Source organism: Manihot esculenta, chromosome 12, assembly GCF_001659605.2.
Source record: "Manihot esculenta cultivar AM560-2 chromosome 12, M.esculenta_v8, whole genome shotgun sequence".
NCBI lineage: Eukaryota > Viridiplantae > Streptophyta > Magnoliopsida > Malpighiales > Euphorbiaceae > Manihot > Manihot esculenta.
Genome location: NC_035172.2, coordinates 7,633,552 through 7,655,066, shown reverse-complemented (window position 1 = coordinate 7,655,066; position 21,515 = coordinate 7,633,552). Strand labels below are relative to the sequence as shown.

General features: G+C 36.9%; 2 protein-coding genes across 8 annotated transcripts in view; both read right to left on the bottom strand.

Moving 5' to 3' along the window:
* The window catches only part of LOC110627464 (chromatin remodeling protein EBS), a 37,284-nt gene that overhangs the window by 11,402 nt on the left and 4,367 nt on the right, over positions 1-21,515 (bottom strand). Inside the window, exons 4-7 of one of the 6 annotated variants that reach the window (XR_002489899.2) lie at positions 15,050-15,188; positions 11,953-12,006; positions 11,482-11,565; positions 11,008-11,351 (exon numbers count right to left, since the gene is read on the bottom strand). Coding sequence is in view for 5 of the 6 variants with exons in the window: in XM_021773788.2 (XP_021629480.1) it covers positions 11,980-12,006; positions 15,050-15,188 (166 nt within the window). In the remaining variant the exon portion in view is untranslated. Of the gene's footprint in view, positions 1-11,007; positions 11,566-11,741; positions 11,811-11,952; positions 12,007-13,855; positions 13,880-15,049; positions 15,189-21,515 lie in introns of those variants that run through there. The other 5 variants (XM_021773786.2, XM_021773789.2, XM_021773787.2 and 2 more) reach the window with 5 other exon arrangements.
* LOC110627463 (chromatin remodeling protein EBS) overlaps positions 11,008-21,515 on the bottom strand; it is a 33,763-nt gene continuing 23,255 nt past the window's right edge. Inside the window, exons 6-7 of one of the 2 annotated variants that reach the window (XR_006348066.1) lie at positions 11,482-11,565; positions 11,008-11,351 (exon numbers count right to left, since the gene is read on the bottom strand). The gene's annotated coding sequence lies outside the window, so the exon portion shown is untranslated. Of the gene's footprint in view, positions 11,566-21,515 lie in introns of both variants that reach the window. The other variant, XM_043949074.1, reaches the window with a different exon arrangement.

Here is a 21,515-nt window from a genome sequence, read left to right as displayed (position 1 = left end):
TGAGTGAAATAAGAATTGTAATCAATTTAAGTGAGTAATACAATATGTATATTGAACTGTATCATAAATTGCCTTTATACTGTAAGAAGGGCAAGTTGGTTAGTAGTTTTTCTAAGAATCTAAAATGTACCAAGTAGTGGATAAGGGATCTCATAATTATAGGGATTCTGGTGGTTACACCGCAACAACCATCAACAGTAAAAAAATGGAAAGGCTTAAGACCTTGATGAGGCGAGCCTTCAAGGATTTGAGATAACCTGGCAAATGCTATAACCAACCGAGCCTTCACGCCTTAGGCAATTGAGTCTGGATGTCTAGGTGTCCTAATCACAGTAGTCGTCGCATGACCGACAAAAGGTCACTATTGTGTAATATGATTTGGGTGAGTACTGAGTCATATCAAAAATTCTTTTTAAAAGTCTTCGATTCTTTATTTTTGAAATTTCATTTTTGGTGTCCATTACCACTGCTAAAACATGTGGTTCACCTAGATTGGATACATGTTCCACGTCTTTTTACCTATTTGAGATGCTTCATTTCTTGAGTGTTATTAAAGTCAACCGTTATATTTACCCTATAATTCCCCATTATTTTCTCTATTACCACTTTTATTTTCACACTCTTTGCTTGATCTCGCTTCCTACTCAAAGTTCTCCATCGTCTTCCTGAGTTAGTTATCAGCAGTACTCCTTTTACAAAGATAATCCCCTCCTGTCTTCACTTTCCTATTCGAAAATGAGTCAATCCTCTTCTTCTTCCTCCTCTGGGGATAGCTCCTCTTCTTGTGGCCCCATCTACATTTCGGCCCCATCATTCCACTACGGGCCATCCATGACAGTGAGTCCCTACTGGTTAATGATATAAGGTTAGCCTTAATGGAGAAGGATGTAGATCGTTTGTACAATGCCTATCAAATTCCTCAATACACCTTCCAGATTTACGCTTCCAAATCTAATTATGTTCACGCCGATGGCCATACTCCTGTAGAAGACATGATCATCATACACGAGGAGCAATTAAAGGCAGGACTCAAATGCCCTATTGACTCGTTTTACTCAAATGTTCTTGCTTTCCAAAAGCTTTCTATCATCCAACTGTAGTCTTATGGCCTTCCAGTTACTCTACTTTAACAATAATATAAAGCTGAACATTGCACTCTTCTCTCAACTATATCAATTGGGAACCCGAGTGAACGAAGAATATTGATTCTTTAGTGGGAATAAGTGCCATATCCTTTTTAACGGGCTCCCTTCATCACTCAAGTGGTGGAAAAATAAGTTTTTCATCATTCACCATCGAATGTCCAAGGGTTTTGGTAACCTCCAAACAAAGTGGAACTTATATGTGGACTTGAGGAAAGATGGAGATAGGTCAAGCAAGGGAGAAGAGGAAGCCTTAGCTTTCCTTCAGAAGATGGCAATGATGCGTAAGATGGACATAAACGTGGCTATAAGGAATGTCGTACTTGCCTAGCAGAATCGATTCCAGGCCAAGAAAGCCAAGGTCCTTAGGCTGAGCACCCGTTTGGCTACACGGGCCATCTTACCACCACCCTTAAAATAGGGTATTTATTCTTGAAACTCTTAACATTAATCTACTATACTTGCTCTTTTTTTTTTGGTGCAGATATGGCTAGTAAGAGTAAATTTGTATAGGCTGCTTGTGCCGCATGTAAAGGAAAGGTTGTGCTGTCGGAGCCATTGCCCCACTACCAAAATGACATTACTGCCAAAAGGAGCCCATCATGGTGCCTATGACTTAAGCCCTTATCAGAATAACAACCGATGTTTCAAGGCCTTCTACTTCTCATCCCGAGGAACAGGTTCAAAGAACTCCTCTAGCTTCACCTAGGCACTCACCTCCTCTTGCCAATGTAAATGTTGGTACTGGGGGCCTCACAACATTCAGCACCTGGCTAATGCCTTGACCAAGGTGGACTCTCTTCTAGAGGAGCCTCAGTTTCTCTCCTTATTTCCAAGAATGCCATGTGTGCTAGGGATCGCCATCGACTAGGGGCGATAAAGAAAGACAAGCATTATGACAATGCAATCCACTCTGTCGTCCTGTCCATCTACCTCGCAAAAAAACGAGACAAGACCCTTAGGAGAAACTTCGGGTTACTGGAGAGGGAGAAGAACCTCTTTTTAGAATAGAGCCAGAGGCTAAAGGCTGTGGTTGACGAAGTGGAGGGTACCATGAAAGAGACTCTCGAGTCTATGGACAAACTCCAGGCAAAATTGGATCAAGTCAACGTTGCGAAGGCTTTCCTAGAAGCCAAAGCCAATACCGCCAAGGATCAAGTTGTGGACCTTCAGCAGCAAATCCAGGTATTGCAGGCCCAAACCATAGAGAGCCTGGTCTTTTAAGGTGATAAAGCTAGACAATGAGCTTAAAAAGGTAGTGGCTTGAAGGGGGAGTTTATATATGGAAGCGCAAAATGCTGTGAAGAAGGAGCTGACAGCGCGCTTCCTTAGAGAATACTTCTCATGGATTCACAACATCCTGCTCAAGGATGAGGATGAAGAAGAGGATGTCAACAACCCTGAAAACTTATATGTTACAGAGAATAATGTAATAGATGTTGAGGATCCTATATCAGAAACTTGAGAAGAGGGTACTGAAGACCCTCCTGCCCAACGATTTGTATATAAACTTTTTTAATGAAAATGAGATACTTTGACTATTTGATTATGATTATGTCTATCTTCCAAGTCTTGCTGTCATTCTTGCAATTTGACTTTAGCAAATTGCCCAAGTACTAACACCTGGAACCTCGCGTAGCAGTCGCCAACAAATCCGCTTCACCATTCTTCCCTCTTGCCACTTGTTGAAGCTCGCAATCATCTTGCTTTTCTTTGATTGTCGCTATTAGTGACTAAACCTTTTCTTCATACTTCATAAGACTCAGGCCTCGGACCTTGAAATGGCCCTAGCATTGATTAATAACCAGTTGTGAGTTCCTATAAATAATAGAACTTTGTATGTCTACCTCCTTTATTATTTTGATGCCATAATTACAGCCTCATATTCAACAGTGTTGTTAGTGGCATTGAAGGTGAGCTTTACAGTGTATCGTAATTTAGTATCTGCTTGTCCTTATAATATTATGCAATCCCTGATCCTTTCACTCCACATGCTCCATTTGCCCATACCTGTCAAATCTCAGAAGTAGGCACTGGGGCCTTGGGTATAAGGGTCATCTCTACCACAAAATTTGCTAAAGCTTGGACCTTTATAGCACTTTTAGGAACATACCTAATATTGTAGGTTGATAATATTACTAACCAGGTAGACAGCCTTCCTAATAACTCCGCCCTATGCAACATTTTTTGGAATGGGTAGTTGGTCCTTATCTCAATGGTATGGGCTTCGAAGTATGGCCTAATCTTTGTTGCTTACATCATGACTGTGAAGGCGAGCTTTTCCAAAGGTGGGTAATTCAACTCATGCTCTTTCAACACCTGATTAGTGCAGTAGATGGGACTTTGCTCACTCTTTTCTTCTCTTACCAAGATCGAGCATATTGTTTCATGTGTCACAGCCAAGTACAAGAATAAAACCTCGCCTCGCTTGGGCAAGCTAAATAATAGAGGAGAAGATACGAAACCCTTTAAGTCATTAAAAGTTTCAACACATTCTTTCCCTCAATGAATTTATTCTTTCCCTTGAAAGCTTTAAAAAATGAGACACCTTTTGGCAGAATATGAAATGAACCACCTAAGGCTATCATCCACCCGTTTAATTTTTGGACGTTATTAATGCACTTTACTGCTTCTATATCCTAGATTGCTTTAAATTTTTCTGAATTAACCTCCATACATCTCTTAGAAACTATGTAATCAAAAAATTTCTCAACTTGTACCCCAAAAGTGTATTTTTACACCTGATTTATCTAAAATGTCTGAAACTTTCTAGATATCACTCGGATGATCCTTTAGCGTATGACTCTTTATGATCATGTCATCTACATAAACCTCTATCGAGGTCCCTAACAATTCTTTAAAGATCCCTATTACGAGTCTTTGATATGTGATCAGTCCAAATTTAGACCATTTATCATGTTATTAATGTTAATTTATACTTTTTCTACCTAATTTTGTGGTTTTGATCTTATTTTGCAAAAAATGGTGTAAAGAGGTAATTTGGTAAAAATGCTCTCAAAACTGCCTAAAATGGAACAAAGGAGAACAAGCATGCCAAGTTGCAACTGAAGAGGAGATAAATAAGGAAAGTACATTCAGCCAAGTAATTTGAAATTCAAAATTCAAATCTTCAAGAGCATTCAAAATTCAAAGTTCAGCTTATTCAAGAGGCCAAATCTCAAGAAGATACACTTGCCTCCCAAGCATTCAAAATTCAAAATTTAAAAGAGGACATTCAAAATTTGAAATTCAAAAGAAGGCTCTACCTCACAAGGAAACTTAGGGCAACACTCTCCTCTATAAAAACTTCTCTTCCAAAGCCGCACGCCTCTTTGGTTCTTCTCTCCCATTCGGATTCAAGAAGTCGCCGCACCTCCCTTCTCCTTCCAAGGCCGCTGGCCACCCTTCTTCTTCTTCCTTTCTTTTATTTTGTATTTTGTTTCAGCCATGAGTGGCTAAAACCTTTTTTTCTAGTCGAAAAGGTGAAACTTTAGTTGTTTTATGGATTGAGAGATCTGAACATACATTGTTTATCTTTTATTTTTCAATATTTATGCAATTTCATGCTTAATTCCATTGTTGCTTTGTGGTTTAGATCAATAGGGCCAATTGATTCTTGATTGCAAGGTAATAATTTGTTAGTTTGGATAGTTTTAAAGCTGTAATTGCTTGAATTATTCAAACACAAGTAACTCTTGGTGTAAAAACTAAGAAAATTGCATGATCTAGCAATATCACCATGCATTTGGGTAGCTAGAATTAGGTCTCTCTATTTCTTGACAGTTGTTAGATGCCTAAGGCCCAAGGACGTTCCTTGGCAACTTGTTGATTAGTAATTAATTAGAGGACGTTCCCTAATTGATTTATGCTTAAGGAGGGATATGGTAGTGAGAAGTGTCTTCCATCTCCATAACTAATTTATTGAATCAAACAAAGGAACCTAAGTATCAATGATCAATCCCAACAACTGAAGTGGATCCAATTCTTCAACTAGAGCTTTTCTTATATTTGAATCTCTCTATTTTATTATTTGCTTTACTTTATTGCTTTCGGTATTAGTTTAATTCACCAATCTCAAAACCTCCATTTTATTTTACTTTTAGTTTATTTACTTTCAGTTTACTTACTTGGTCTTGATAAGGAAAATAGGTAAGTATCAATTCCATGCGGATTCGATCCTTTTGCCACAATCTACAATTGTGAAATTGTTGATAACTAAAAAGGTTATTTTTGACCGACTTCGACAACTGCATAGTCAATATGTTGCTCCTGTATTCTTGAGCCCAAAGAGCATTACCTTGTAGCAAAAGACTCCTTCATATGTAATAAAGATGGTCTTCTCGGCATCTGCAAGCGCCATAAGGATTTGATGGTATCTTGAAATAGTGTCAAGGGAAGAAACCACAACATGCTCAGAGGTAGTGTCAACTAAACTGTCAATAGTTGGGAGTCGGTACTGATCCTTAGGATATGCTTTGGTTAAATCTGTAAAGTCTATACATATCATCCACTTTCTATTAGGTTTTTCACTAGCACTATATTGGCGAGCCATGTGGAGTATTGCATTTCCTTAATGAATCCTACATTCAACAGTTTATTAATTTCATATTTAATTACCTACTGTCTTTCAGGAGCGAATTTCCTCATTTTTTGCTAAATCGACTTAACTAAGATATTTATGTTTAACCTCTGTGTGATTATGTCTGGGTCTTCATCTGTTACTTTTTTTGGGTGCCAAGCAAAAGTTGTTATCCTACTTTTCAAAAGGTTAACAAGCTCTTCTTTTATAATGTTGTTTAAGGTTGTATCAAAACATAACTTTTTATCTGCTGGCTCAAGCTTTGTGTGAGACTCGAGCTTTTTCAATAAGTCAATTGGTATTGTTATCTTTTTTAGGTCTTTGGTGGAGTGCCTCTAACATTCCTGAGCTAATTTTTTACTGACTCGGACTATCGCCACTCCCTCTGGGGCTGGTAACTTTAGGCATAAGAAATCCATGTTAATTACAATACCATGGCAATTCAGGACCGGACGTCCGAGTATGATGTTGTATACTAGTGAAATGTCTACCATTGCACATTTTGCATACACTTCTCGCTTATGCTTCTCATCTCTCAACAAAAGCGGAAGGTTGACGATGCCTAGAACTACCACAATTTTATCTCCTAAGCCTACTTTGTTATGAATTTTGAGGATTAAGAAATTTATCGAGCTTTCCTTATCAACGAGCACTCATTTAACCTCATACATGTTTAACCTCACACATATCACCAGTGGGTCATTGTGTGATGACTCAATAGTCTCATCGCTTGGTCTAAATGTCATTTCTTTTCTTGCCCATGGGTCTTTTTCAAAAGAAAGCATATCCTCGAGGGTGCGTTTATTCTTTGCTTTTTTGCAGCTTGGTCCCCCTGCAATCACATTTATGACCCTTAAGGGTACACCAGAATTAACTAGTGCTCTTACCTTAGGTTCTAATCTCCTTGCATCCCTATCTTTTCTCACAAATCTTCTCAGATTTTCATCTCTAATGAGTCTTTTAATCTCATATTTTATCTGTCTGCATTCTTCTGTAGTGTGCCCATGATCTTCATAGAATCCATAATACTTTGTTTTGTCCTGCCTGCTCGCCTTGTTCGGCTTAAGGTTAGCATGTTATTTGACTTCTATGTCATTTTTTCTTATCTACATGAGTAAATGTGTCTGTGAGTCATTTAGTGGAGTATAACTACTATACTTAACTCGATCATCCCTGCCTCATGATACTAAGTAGCTCCTCTTTTCACTTTCATGGCTTCGCTTATTCGATTTTTGGGTCTTATTCTGACCCGCCCTCTTGTCTTGTCTCAAGACCTGTACTTCATCATCCAGTCGTATATACTTCTGGGTTTTATCCATTAGTTGTTGACAAGTGGTCGCCGAATTCTTTATTAGAAAATCCATGAACTTTATTTTCTTGGTTCCTTCTTTATTGCTTTGCAAGCTATCTCATGATTCAGGTTCTCTACCTGTATAGCCTCAGCATTGAACTGTGAAATCAACCTCCTCAGAGACTCTCCCTCACCTTGCTGGATCTTCCGAGGTCAGAGGAGAGCTTCTTTGGAGGTATGCTACAGTAAGCTTAATGAAGTTGTTAATAGAACTTGACTAAGGTGTTAGTACCATTTTTAGGTTAGACCTGTTAGTGTAGATGAAAAGACGGCATAGAATAAAATCGTTAACGTCTTGTAGTTGTATTGTGGTTCTAAAGATAGCTAAATGACTCCTTGGTCCAAAGTCCCATCATACTTGTCTAATTGGGTAACTTGAATTTTGGTAGAAAAATCTCCTCCAGGATTTCGTTAGGTGAGGAATCCCCCTCAGAGTCATCCTCCTGCTCCTTTTGAAATCTCTGCACAGTGTATACAAGCTTTCAATCTATACTTCTTGAGTCCTCGTCCGAGGATTCTAATAGAATTGATGGCATATCAATTTAATATTCCATAATTATCTTCTAAATTAGTTGACCATATCTTTTGTATATTTGGTTAGTTTCTAATTTGTAGTGATTAATATTTTTATTTAGGCAATTGCCGATAATTCTAGCTTAGGATTATGCTTTTCTGTATTATATAACAGCTAGGTTTATAAAGATTCAAATCAAGGAATATATGTTTTTTCATGGTATCAGAGCTATAACGATGCCCTTTCTCTTATCTTCTTCTTCTTCTATAGTTTTCTTTTCTTTCCTTCATTATTCGTAATGGCTGACAAAATTCATTCGACTACTATGATCATCAATATCAAGGCAGCTATTCCTCTCACGCTGGATTATGAGTCTGCTCAATATAATAATTAGGCAACGTTGTTTATAATCCATGCTAAAGCTACACTCACCTACGATCACATCAATCCACCTACAGTCGCTGCTTCGGTAACCAATCCAACTGAATAGGCTCAATGGGATCAAATTGACAATATTGTTCGTCAATGGATTTATGGAATTATCTCTAACGATCTCTTAAATACCATTATCAATCAGAATGACACGGCTATCGAGGCTTGAAACCGATTGGCAGATCTGTTTCAAGACAATAAAACCTCTAGAGCCATTCATCTAGAGACTGAATTTGCAAATACCAATTTTCGTGATTTTCCTGATACAAAGGCATATACTCGTCGTCTCAAGGTTTTAGCTGATTAGTTAGCTAATGTTGGAGCTGAGTTTTCTGACCAGAGAATGGTTTTACGTCTATTCACTGGTTTGACCGACGCATATGATGGCTTTGTAATAATGGTTCAGAATAAGTTTCCTCTACCCACGTTTGCCCAAGCACGGTCTATGTCACTATTGGAAGAGATCACCAAGGCTGAACGAGCAAAAATTGAAGCAGGTTCAACTTCTGCTTTGTTAATGAAATCCATTAACAATACTGACAATGCTAGTGGACAATAAATGAATACTCCAACCAAGAATTCAACAAATAAGGGCAAGAAAAAAACCTGGTAAAAACCATGGTAACCAGCAGAACCACGGTAACTAGCAGAACCACAATCAGCAGCACCAGAATGCATGACGTGACAATCGCCATCATCAATAATGATTCCAGCAACAATAAAAGTTCTAGAATTATCCTCCTTTAGGTGGATGGTATACTCAACCTTAGGCAACACCTCCATTCCCATGTCCCACCACTCCTTGGGATACTCAACAACCGTCAGCGGCCAGGCAGCAGGGGGTGCTAGGTGCTTGACCACCTCAATCTTTCTACACCGCCACTCCAGCTCTAAGCGTTTAGTCCTCACTGACATTGATCAGGCAGTGAACACTCTTTCTTTGAAACAGCCAGAAGAAAAATTGGTAGATGAACACTGGAGCTACCACAGAGTACCCCAAAGAGTGGTGGGATATAGGCATAGAGGTGTTGAATTTGATCCTTTTGGATTTTCTATGAAGGATTTTCAGACGGGAGGCAAACTACTGAGATGTGAGAGCAAAGGAGAACTCTATTCCTTAACCACCTCAAATCGTTCTATTTTATCTCCTATCCATTCAGCTTTTAATGCAATTTCTTCTAGTTTGTGATACTCCTATCTAGGTCATTCAGGAGATGCTATTCGTACTCTTCGAAAAAATAATTTTATTAGCTGTAATAAATCCAATATTTCATTTTGTACTTCTTGTCCTCTTGGGAAATTTGTTAAGTTGCCATTTTATGATTCAGTTTCTTTTACTCACATGCCTTTTGAAATTATTCACAGTGACTTATGGACATCACCAATCCTTAGCTCGTCAGGTTATCGCTATTATACTTTATTTCTTGACAATTACACTAATTTTGTGTGGACTTTTCCTTTATCTAAAATATCTCTGGTTTATAATACTTTTCTTTCTTACTACAAATTCATAAAAACTTATATTGTAAGAAGATCAGGTTGGTTAGTAGTTTCTCTAAGAGTCCGAAATATATCAATCAGTGAATAAGAGATTTCATGATTGTAGGAATTCTGGTGGTTACACCGCAACAACCATCAACGACAAGAAATGAAAAGGCTCGAGACTTTGCCTCGATGAGGCGAGCCTTTAAGGATTCGGATCAACCAAGCAAATGCTATGAAAAATCGAACCTTCATGCCTTAAGCAATTAAGTCTGAATATCCGAGTGCCCTAATCATGATCGTCACATGATCCAAAAGTCACCGCCGTATAATATGATTTGAACAAATATTGAGTAATATCACACAAAGTATCATGATCGAGTGTACATAAAATCAATACGCAAAAGAAATTACTTTTTATGAATAAAAGAGGATAAGTAAACGATTTTTTTTTTTGGAAGTATGATAGTTACATCTTGAATAACAGAAAGGTCCCCCCACGTTACATGTTGAATTCAAGGTTAAGGTTATAGCAATCGCTTCTAAGTTCTAATATAGTTATTACTCTTTTTAGTATAATTTAAGAAGAGACGATGATTAATATAGTTAAAATAACAACTTTTGTTTAACCTTTTTCTTAATATTATTATATTACATCAAATTATTTCTAGAATGGATAATTTTTTTATTGGCATATTAAATAATAACATAATAATAAATTCATAAATAATTTATCATTTCAAATAGAAAGTGGCATATAATAAAGAAAGATTTGTTCCAAAAAAAAAAAGCTCCCTTATTTTATTTAAGAAAATAAAGTTGACATAGATTAAGTAATGAATTTTATTGAATTTTCTTACTCATCAAAAAAATTAAATACCTTATGTTTTAAATTAATTTAGAAATTTCTTAATAAAAAGAAATTATTTAAGAAACCAATAGGTTTTAGTTTTTTAATATATATTAAATAAAAAAAGAAAAATTTTTTTCTTGATAGATTTAGCTTGAACTGTTACCATAGGATTAGTTTATCCTACGTCAACTCCTTTTGCTAAATTTAACCTCCATCGCTACATCAGATCTCTAATTTTTCCATACCATTGAGATTATATAATACTATACTTAATGGCTAAAATAAAAGAAATAACTAATTTAATATATTTTATAAAATCTCAATATATTCTTCAATCCCAATAGATCAACTAATAAATTTTCCTAAATAGTAAATTTCTCCATTATTTGGATACACATGTTTGAGACCAGATATTTTATGACCTTGCAAACACAGATAATCTCTTTTAAGTTTTCATTAGTTCAACCTTTTTTTAAACATGTAAATTTTTTTATTAAAATCCTTCATAATAAATGGATGTTGATCAACAACCAACATTTGCTTAACGATCCGCATTCAAACAGTGCTCCTCCTTGCTTTCTTTTTGTTTTTTCTTAACCATGCAATTTCTGAGTTATTACCTTTTCCCTCAGAAACCAGTAAGATCCAGTATGATACCATAAATTGCATTTACTTTCCCAGCACTCAACTCTGATATATGTGATTAAAATATCATCTTAGAACATATGTGGGATTCCAAATCCTTCAAGAAACCCATTCATGCATTATGCACACAAAACTCCAATGTGCACTTTTCTCTCTCTCTTTCTCAACTAGAGGCTGTCGATAACAAAAATATGCATAACTAGATAAAGATGCTCACCAATAGATGGTGGCATTGCTCCCCTGCTCCTACAAATATGGTTTATTCATATATATTCATACGGAACAGGTGATGCCCTCGGCAAGGCTATCAGCAGCTCTGCTCAATAGAGGAAATCCCACATTCAATCAGCTACCTTCAACAGGTGATTCAAAATTTCAGAAGACTTGGCAACTAGAGAATTGGACACTGGCTCAAAAATTTGTCCAGAGCCATCTATACAAAAAGAAAAAAAAGGAAAAAAGGAACAAGAAAACAATAACCACCCTTGGACGTTGAGACTGAGTGGTATTTGCCTTCATCTACATCAACAAATCACCCCACGTGAAGATTTGAGTCCAAAACGGTGCCTGGATTAAGTCGACTGTTACATCTCTTGCTAAAACCCAACTCCTCTTTCCACATCCCTCGTGATTAAGGGAAGAAGAAAGAACAGAATGAGTTTATCACATATATAGCATATACCATAACAAACCCAAGGTTCATGAGACATATAGTTTGATTAATCATCATTTTAGGCGCAGAAAAGAAAAAAGATACTTCAATTTTTGGCACAGTACTCATGAGGACATCATTAGGCACTACAGATCATCTCCTAAGACCATTCACACGAAAAAACAATAGAAAATTATAAATAAGAAAGAGCCTCTTGCTTGTGCAAGCATAACATCTTATCAGCACTGTAAAATTGAACAGGCAACAATAACATACTGGAGCTAATGTGCAAGAAAAGGTACCTCCTAATCACCCATCATGATTATCTGTCATCTCTTCCTTCGCTTTGTCTCCACCTAGCATAAAAAACCAAGACGAGAAAATACATCATAAAGAGTAAAAGGACAAAAAAACAGAAAAGACTAATAATCCTATATTAGAAACAATCAAGAATCAAAATATCAATTGAAATGAATTTTCTTTCATAGGAATTACTACATATATTCTTCTTCATGCAACACACAAACAAAACATTCTTTTCCAAAGCATTTGACATAAATCCACTAGCAAAATATGCCATTTAAACTTACACAGGCTACACCTCCATCTTTTGCAATAAAATTCACTAATTATTCAGAACTTCTAATGCTTCTGATAAATTAACTTCCATAAATACGACTTAAATCCTTTAATGAATTAACACTATTTTCTCTCTGACCAAAATAGGCAAAGCACAGGGAATACAATCTCCCCACAAAGATTGGCATCCGATTTTGCCACCTGCTCATGAGTGTTACATGATTTCATGACTCAGTCAGATATATGCATCATACAGATAAAATAATCACTAATTATGAACACCAACTCCATGCAGAACTCGAGGAGATGAGCATTTGAATATCTAAACAATCAAATGCCATCCCAAACTCTCGAGCACAAAGATTTACTAAGAGATGCAAAATAGAGATAAGTTTCAACAGAGAAAGCTAAAGCAAGTTATAAAGTCAAAATATCAAACGAGTATCATGTTTGATAAATAAAGAAAGCATGCTAGGGTTTACCATGTCAGGTACTTGTACAGATAATACTTATGCACATATGCAACTTAGCAAAGTCAAAATAACATGGGAACACTTTAGACAGACACCAGAAAGTTAATAGTTTCTGCAACCATCAAAAAATGTTTTCTGTTAAAACTAAAACTCCTTTATATAGAAAATCCATGTTGAGCAAATCACCAGTAAGTGTAAAGAAGCAAAAGCTATAAAGTAGAAATAGAATATTTCACAATATTTCGCTTCCACACAACAGAGAAGATCTAAAGGAAATGGACATGTAGAGTTTTTAGACAGCTAAACTACAAGATCCCAATATCCCATCCCAAATTCTAGAAGTATCATGTGATAAGCAGCAAAACAAATGTGTAAAATTTAATAGGATGAAATTGTAAACAAAGTCTGCTATGGTAAGAGTACCAGTCTGATTATTGTACATACAAAATTCTCGTTCATGTGTGCATATGCGTGTGAATTAGTGAAGTCAAAATAATTTGGCAGCACTTCAAGAATGCCATCATAAAGTTACAAGTTTCTGCAACCATCAGGAAACCCTTTCACAAAAACAATCTTTTTTTTTTGTATATAAAACTATATCCAGAAAGCAACCAGTAAACTTTAACATGCTAAAGCTAGAAGCAGACAGCTCATGCTGGCCATTGCATGCCAATTCACATTAAAATGGTACTAATGATGACTTTTGTTAGCTAAAAGAAATGGTAACAAACACTTAAACAGCATGCTTGGTGGAACAAATGGAGATCTTTTAATGTAAGGTAATAGAAATTACAGTATCAAAACTTCTCTGATTCACCAATTTCGTGAGGTGAAGAAGGGGCAGGGGTCGTTTAAAGGTATGGAGGAACTCCAAAAACCTTACCTTCTTTTAAAACTAACTTCCTCCAATACATAGTGTAAAGCATTACTATACTAGTTTACCATGATCAAGCAAGAGCATACTGACCGTTGATGGAGAAAATTAAAAAGGGAAAAAAAAAATCGACTAAGCAAATAAAAAACCAATTTCTCAACAGAGTATAGGAGCTCAAATAATCACTGCTGCATAGACATTGCCCCCAATAGAAACAGAACCTGTTTGAAGTCCAACCTCCTAGGTAGTAGGTGGTACTGTTCACTGCCACCAACACATCCATTCCAATATTCCAATTTATCCCTAAATATAAATGGAAACCATCAACTAGGATGAACAAGGTCACACCAATTATGCTGTTTCCTCTCTCTCTCTCTCTCTCTAATCCAACAATATAACTACACAGTTTAAATTTAATTGCAATAAGAAGCTGCTGGCGTGCTTGTTAAGAAACTAAAAATGAAATCCCAAATCAAACGCCAACCCCCTGTCCCATGTGCATTTGTTCATTAATAGACAAATTAACTCGGCCAATATTTATGTACCAAAGAACATAGTCTGGGTGTACGTTGCATTACAATTGAACACGTAAAATGTCATTTGATGGACCATCATGTTAAGATACATCTTTTTATGCACGCCAATGGAAATAGTAATGCTCAAGTCAGAAATCCTTAGTTCCACATGAACTGAACATAATTTGGCCCATGTTCCTGTGTTTTTGAACGTACGAAACATGACCAATAACAACAATGCCAAAGGCCCAAGAGGCCTTAGAATATTAGTACATGGAACCAAAATTTGCAACTAGCAAGGACACAATCAGCCCAGGATAAACTTTAATACAAATCAGTAGAGCTGCATGCAATATCAGCATAGAGAGTATTGTACTCTTTTACAATGTTTGCACTACTTTAATCGCTTAACGATGTCATAATCACAGTATATATGCCTCCAAATTATTGTGGCTCTCAGCTATTTCTTCCATATCAAACTTTATAGAAATTCCCCGCATTCATATTAAGAAGCCCCTATACATCCATACTGTCAAAATCAGTTGGCATTTTTATCATTAGTTACATGCATATAGGTGACAAAACTGAAATTTGGTTGCACAGTGAAAACAGGTTATATGACAGATAAGGTGGGCAAAGATTGTGCAAGACCAAAGCATGAGGTCTAAGACAACAAGCTGAGCATCATCCTATAATCCTTGAGATGAGAATATAACTTGATTGCAAAACTGACAGAGAAAAAGGATGGCTGGAGAAACTGAGTACCAAGTTGTAAAAAAAGATCAACACCACCAGAACTGGCAGAACAAAGAATGTCAGCACATTATGCAGCGAAGCTGATCACTAGTTCTCAATTTCCTTCACCCTGCTAAAACAACATGATAAATTTGACACCTAGGCCCTACTTATTCACCCACACCTGTAGTTGTACTAGGGAGATGTGGGACTCAATGCTCACCTTGGCCTCAACAGATGGTGATACTGGGAATGCGTTCAAAGTTCTTTTGGCATCATCATCAGAGGAACAGTCAAAACACAGAAAGTGATCCAATTTTTTGGCTTCTTCAATTGTCATACCCATACAAGAAGGATGAAACCTGCAATGTATTAGCAAAGCGGTTAGGAAATCACAGTTTTTAGTGTTCTTACTGCTATTGCATAACCTCTCAACCACAAAATAACAATCCAATACGACAAGTTGTAATAGTTGATTATGCAGTGGGTGATCTATCACAACTTCAAAAAAGTGCACCACGGTTAAATAAGTGTTCAACCATCAAATCCTGGTTTCGATCTATTTCCATAATGTTTCTACTGAGTAAAATCAAGCATTAATCTCAATCTAATGGATCAGCTAAATGAATCTGTCTATTCCACTTGGTTAAGGATATTAAAGGAAAGGGTCCCTTCCAAATTTAGTTGGTAGCAGAATAAAAATAAATAAACAAACCCAATCAGCTGTGAAAGAGTTCCAAATTCCAATATAAATTGGGTACTTCATCTAAAAGTTTAAACAATCTACAGTTAACGAGCTTTAACAGACAAGAAACAAAATGTTACCATTAATCCAAAAAAGTTCAAAGAACCCATCAAAACAACATGCGACCTTTCTTAATACTACAAGTAAGAAAGTTTATGAATCCAATTCATAATAATATGATGTTGAAACTATGATAAAAGGTGATTTGAAACTATCCCCAAACACCAAGATGACACATTTCTAAGTAAGCACCTGCAATATAACATAAGTTTTCTGCTTACAACTCAATATCAGGTGTTTATTACGTTTGATCATCAGGCATATGAGAACAATTATTAATCATTGCTAGGAAGAATCCCTATCAAGGATTCTATTTCATACCTTAAGAACCTCTGCATGTATTAGATGATAGATTGCCTCAAGTCGTCCCCCACCCCCTCCCAAAAGAAAAGAAAAATAACAATAATAATTACTAAGAAGCCTGAATCAGACTTTAACTTCTCACACAATTTTGTTGATATGAAAACCAATATTGCCATTTGATGACTAAAACTTCAAGTTTCCTCACACTTCAAGCATTCCCTTTCACGCTGTAAGTTACTAGCATATAGTGTCCATCTGCCAGTGCAGTTAATCCCTTGCCTTACTCTCCTCCTGAACCAAGTTTGATTCCACTTCTACACAATGGCCCTTGTTTTAGTCTTTTAGATTCTCCAGACATAATAACTGAACTGGTCTGTGGTCTGGAGCTATGATATCATGCTAGGAATGATGGCAATCTATCTTGATTTATCACATAATTTTGCTGATGTGCAAACCGTCATTGTCAATTGAAACTGATTTGATGTAGTTACCTTGACATCATGAGTCCAAAAACTAGTATCCATGCAAGGCTTAAACAATCAACTAAATCAATTAATTTGGGATAAATAGGAGAGGAGCTACAGGTAAAATTACAAATAATCCTAATATGTGAAACCATGTATTGTGGAAATGTATGGATAGAGGAGGGAAAAAGAGAAAAAAGTTTGACAAAACCATAGTTATTAAAGGCTCAAGTGTAAATATTTATCATTTGTAGGGGTATAATTGCAATATGAGAAAAGCAGCTGAATTCCATTAGTTAATTCAGCTTCATTCACGTGTTAGCTCAGCTCAACTTTACAGCTAAGCTAAGGGTGAATTTGTGTATAAAAAGGAAGTTTGTGATCCAATAAAGTTCAGATACAAGATTCCTAAATTCCTTTTCTTCTGAAATTCTCTGTTTCCATTTCCTCTTTTCATGGTATCAGACCCTGACAGTTACTGAGACCTAGGGCTTTACCAAACTTGTGATAGCTTGCAAATTTCCGGATCCAAATTTTCTCAAGTCAGTTAATCACAGCGATGGCAGAATCTTCAACATCTCAACATCTTAGACCAGGAGGGACGAATCACCACTAAAGAGCTTAGAAGCTGATGGAATCAAAGTAAAACTAAACGATCCTTTCCTCCTGCAAAATTCTGATCATCCTGGCATGATACTAGTAAGCGCTCCTCTAACGGGATCTAATTACCTGACATGGAGTAGATCGATGAAGATAGCACTTCGTGCTAAAGATAAGTTAGGGTTTATAAATGGCAAGATTGATGTGCCAAATATGAATTCCAATGAATACGAGCAATGGCAAAAGGTTGATAGCATGGTCTTCTCATGGCTGTTAAACTCAATTTCTAGGGAGTTAGTAGATGCTTTTCTTTATACTGCTACTGCTAAAGATCTATGGTTTGAAATAGAGCAAAGATTTGGCAAAAGTAATAGACCTCTCTTATATCAATTGAAGATAGAGATTAGCTCATTTTCTCACGTAAACATGTTTGTGGTTGTATACTTTATGAAACTAAAGAAATTGTGAGACGAATTATCATGTCTCAGAGTACTTCCTACCTGCACATGTGGTGCTTCCAAGGATATGGCAAACCTAGGTGACAATGACAAACTGGTACAGTTCCTAATGGGACTGAATGATGCTTGCGATCATGTGAAAAACCAAATCTCACTGTTGGATCCACTACCTTCAATAAACAAGGCCTATTCCATGATACTTAGGGTGGAAAAGCAAAGAGAAGTACATGTTGTCACTGAGTTCACTGAGGCTTCTGCAATGCTAGCAAATAATAAGGGAAACAGAAAGATTGATGGAGGCAGGGTTGGGATGAAGAATTATGAAGGCAAGAACGGCTTCACAAGGAAATAAGACAGATATTGTGATCATTGTCGCGTTATAGGGCATGTAAAGGACAATTGCTTCAAGATTCATGGCTATCCGAATTGGTACAAGGAACTGAAACAAAAAAGATCAAGCCTCAAGCTTATGCAGTGGCACATAATGATGAAGTTTCTGCTGATGAAGTTGTAGCAGAAGAACCACTGTCACTAGCTGAACCTCAGCTTCCAGAATTAAACTCAACATTGGCAACAATGATTCAACAAGAGGTTGCAAGGTACATGAAAGGGAAGGGAGTAGCAGAGGTAAACTGTGCAAATTATTCAAACTTTACAGGTAATTCTCTTAGTTTGTCTTTGTCTAAATTGCATGATAGAGTAAGGTCTTAGATTGTAGACACGGGGGCTACCACTTACATATATTCAAACTACCCATTACTAATAAATCCACAAAGTAAAACCCGAATAACTTGGTCCACCTGCCTGATGGTTCTGTGCAAATGGTAACCCATGTTGGTTATGTGATGTTAAGTTCAAACCTTAAATTACAAGATGTCCTGTATATACTTAGTTCAAATACAGCCTGATTTCAATCCATAAACTATTACAAGACCAAAAGATGACAATTTTTTTCTGCCACGTAAATGCATTCTACAGGACCTCTTGACTGAAAGAGTAGTAGCCATTGGCAAAGTACAAGCAGGACTCCACAAGATTGATGAATCAGCATTTGACACGAGACATGAAGAATAATGAACTGAGTGAAACAATCAATGAATGCATGAGAAGTAGCAATAAAGTAGTGGCAATGTCAAGTGTGAATAGTATTAGCATTTGGCATGTTAGATTAGGACATGCACCATCAAATGTATTGTTCAAAGCTGTAAATAGTGGAGATTGCAATAAAGAAATAGAAGTTTGTGAGATGTGCCCTTTGTCCAAGCAAAAAAGATTGCCATTCCCAAACAGTAAAGATCAAGTTCTCATGCATTTGAATTGATACATGTGGATTTGTGGGACCTTACCACATTGTGTCACAATCTGGGGCTAGATATATTTTAACCTTGGTAGACCTATCTCATGGCAGACAAAACACAAACCGTACCACTACTTACCTCCTTCCTGAACCTTACACACAATCAGTTTGATAAATCAATAAAGACAATTATATCACACAATGGATCTGAAATTTGTGAACCAAACCTGCCAACAGTTATTCGCAACCAAAGGAATTGTACATTAAAGACTTGTCCTCACACACCACAACAAAATGGTGTTGTGGAAAGAAAACACCAGCATTTGTTGCAAATAGCCAAAAGTCTCATGTTTCAAGCATCCATGCCAAAGAGATTTTGGGGACTTTCAATTCTTACAGTCACCCATATTGTAAACAAACTACTCACACCTACCTTGAATTGGAAATCACCTTTTGAAATTCTTTATGATAGAAAACCAGGTTATGCTAGCCTTAAAGTGTTCGGATGCCTTTGTTTTGCCACAAACACAACCCCAAACAAGACAAAGTTTGAACCTAGAGCCACAAAATGTGTTTTCTTGGGCTATGTATTTGGACAGAAGGCATACAAGCTGTATGCGCTAGACTCTAAGAATCCAGATATGTGGTTTTCCATGAGACTCATTTCCCCTTTCAAAGAATAACATCTGAAGTATCGCCTGAACATACACCTATACTAGTACTGGTAATTCAAGATTGTGCAGAATTCCCAAAACCATCTCCCAATACTTCACCAAACCTAAATAGAAGTCCCATCTCATCACCTGTTCAATCCTCTTCAAATCCCATTAATCAATGCAGTACACCTATTGCTGTCCCAGTCTGAAAAAGCACAAGATCATGGCCTACATGGTTACAAGATTTTGTAGCTTCTGTCAAGAATAATCAAGAATGTCAGGCTACTACTCTCAGTCACCATTCGTCTTCACGTATACTAAATTTCTCTCCACCTCTTACCAAATTAACCTTTCACAAAGACTACATCACCTTTTTAGCCAATGTGTCTGCATCTTATGAACCTACTACTTATCATGAATATAAGACAGACCCAAATTGGGTAGAGGCCATGCAAAAGGAGTTGCTAGCATTAGAAAAAAAATCATACTTGGGAGATCACTAGCTTGCCTCCAAACAAAAAATCCATAGAGTCAAAATGGGTATATAGGATTAAACATAATCCTGATGGTTTTGTTGAAAGGTATAAGGCAAGGTTGGTAGCCAAAGGCTACAACCAAGTGCCAGGAATTGATTACATAGAAAGTTAAGTTTCAGTCCTATAGCAAAACTGATCACAGTTAGAGTTTTTCTAGCAATAGCATCATCAAAGAGTTGGCCAATTCACCAACTACATATCAATAATGCCTACCAATTCACCAACTACATATCAATAATGCCTATCTTCGTGACTTTATTGATGAAGATTTATGCATGATTCCACCAGCCGGTTATTCAAAGGCCAACACAGAACAAGTGTGCAAGCTTGTTAAGTCTCTTTATGGACTTAAACAAGCAGGAAGGCAATGAAATAGGGAATTTACTAAAAAACTCAAATTTTTTGGTTTCAATCAATCTAAATCAGACCCCTGTCTATTCACAAAGTCCACTGATTCTAATCTCCTGGTTCTACTTGTCTATATAGATGACATTTTGATTTCAGGAACTAGTGAAGAGTAGATTGAAGAAACAAAAGCTTATTTGCACAACCAGTTTACCATCAAGGATCTGGGTTATGCCAAGTACTTCTTAGGCATTGAACTAGCTAAGTCCACCTCTAGTCTATATTTGACCCAAAGAAAGAATGTTATGGATATTTTGGCAGATGTAAGGTTGCAGGATACAAAATTTGTTCCCTTTCTTATGAAAAGGGACATCTCTCCAAGGATGCAGGAGATCTCATGCCAGAGCCAGATCAGTACTGAAGACTTGTGGGGAGACTGCTCTACCTCAGTCTTACAAGACCAGACATAACCTTCTCTAACCTTCTCTGTACAACAACTCAGTCAATTCCTTCAAAGCCCCATAAAACCTCACTGGACAGTTGCACTACATGTCCTTAAATACTTGAAAGGTTACCCATCAAGAGGAGTTGTTTTCCCTACAAATTCAAATTTCACTATCTGCCTTTTGTGATGCTAACTGGGCTTGTGTTCACTGTGTGTTCCTTGGTCAGTCACTCATTTCTGGAAGACAGAAGCAAAGCACAGTGAGTAAGTAGATAATCTACAGAGGCTGAGTACAGGAGCATGACAGTTGCTGTCTGTGAACTAAAATGGATTTCCCACTTGTTAACAGACTTCCAAATCAAACCCTCAATCCTTATCGAGATTCATTGTGACAACCAAGATGCCATCCACATAGCAGCAAATCCAATGTTCCCTGAAAGAACAAAACACTGACTGCCACTTAATCAGGGATGAGATTCTCAAAGGATTTAATGCCACAGACATTTTCACCAAGCCCCTGTACAGCAACCTTTTTCACTCTCTTGTATCCAAGCTGAGACTTGTGGATCTTCAGCGGTCCTCAGCTTAAGGGGAGCTATAAATATTTATCGTTTGTAGGGGTATAATTGTAATATGAGAAAAGCAGCTGAATTTTGCTAGTTAGTTAATTCAGCTTCATTCACGTGTTAGCTCAACTCAACTTAGCAGCTAAGCCAAGGCTGAATTTGTGTATGAAAAGGAAACTTGCAATCCAATAAAGTTCAGATACAAGATTCCTAA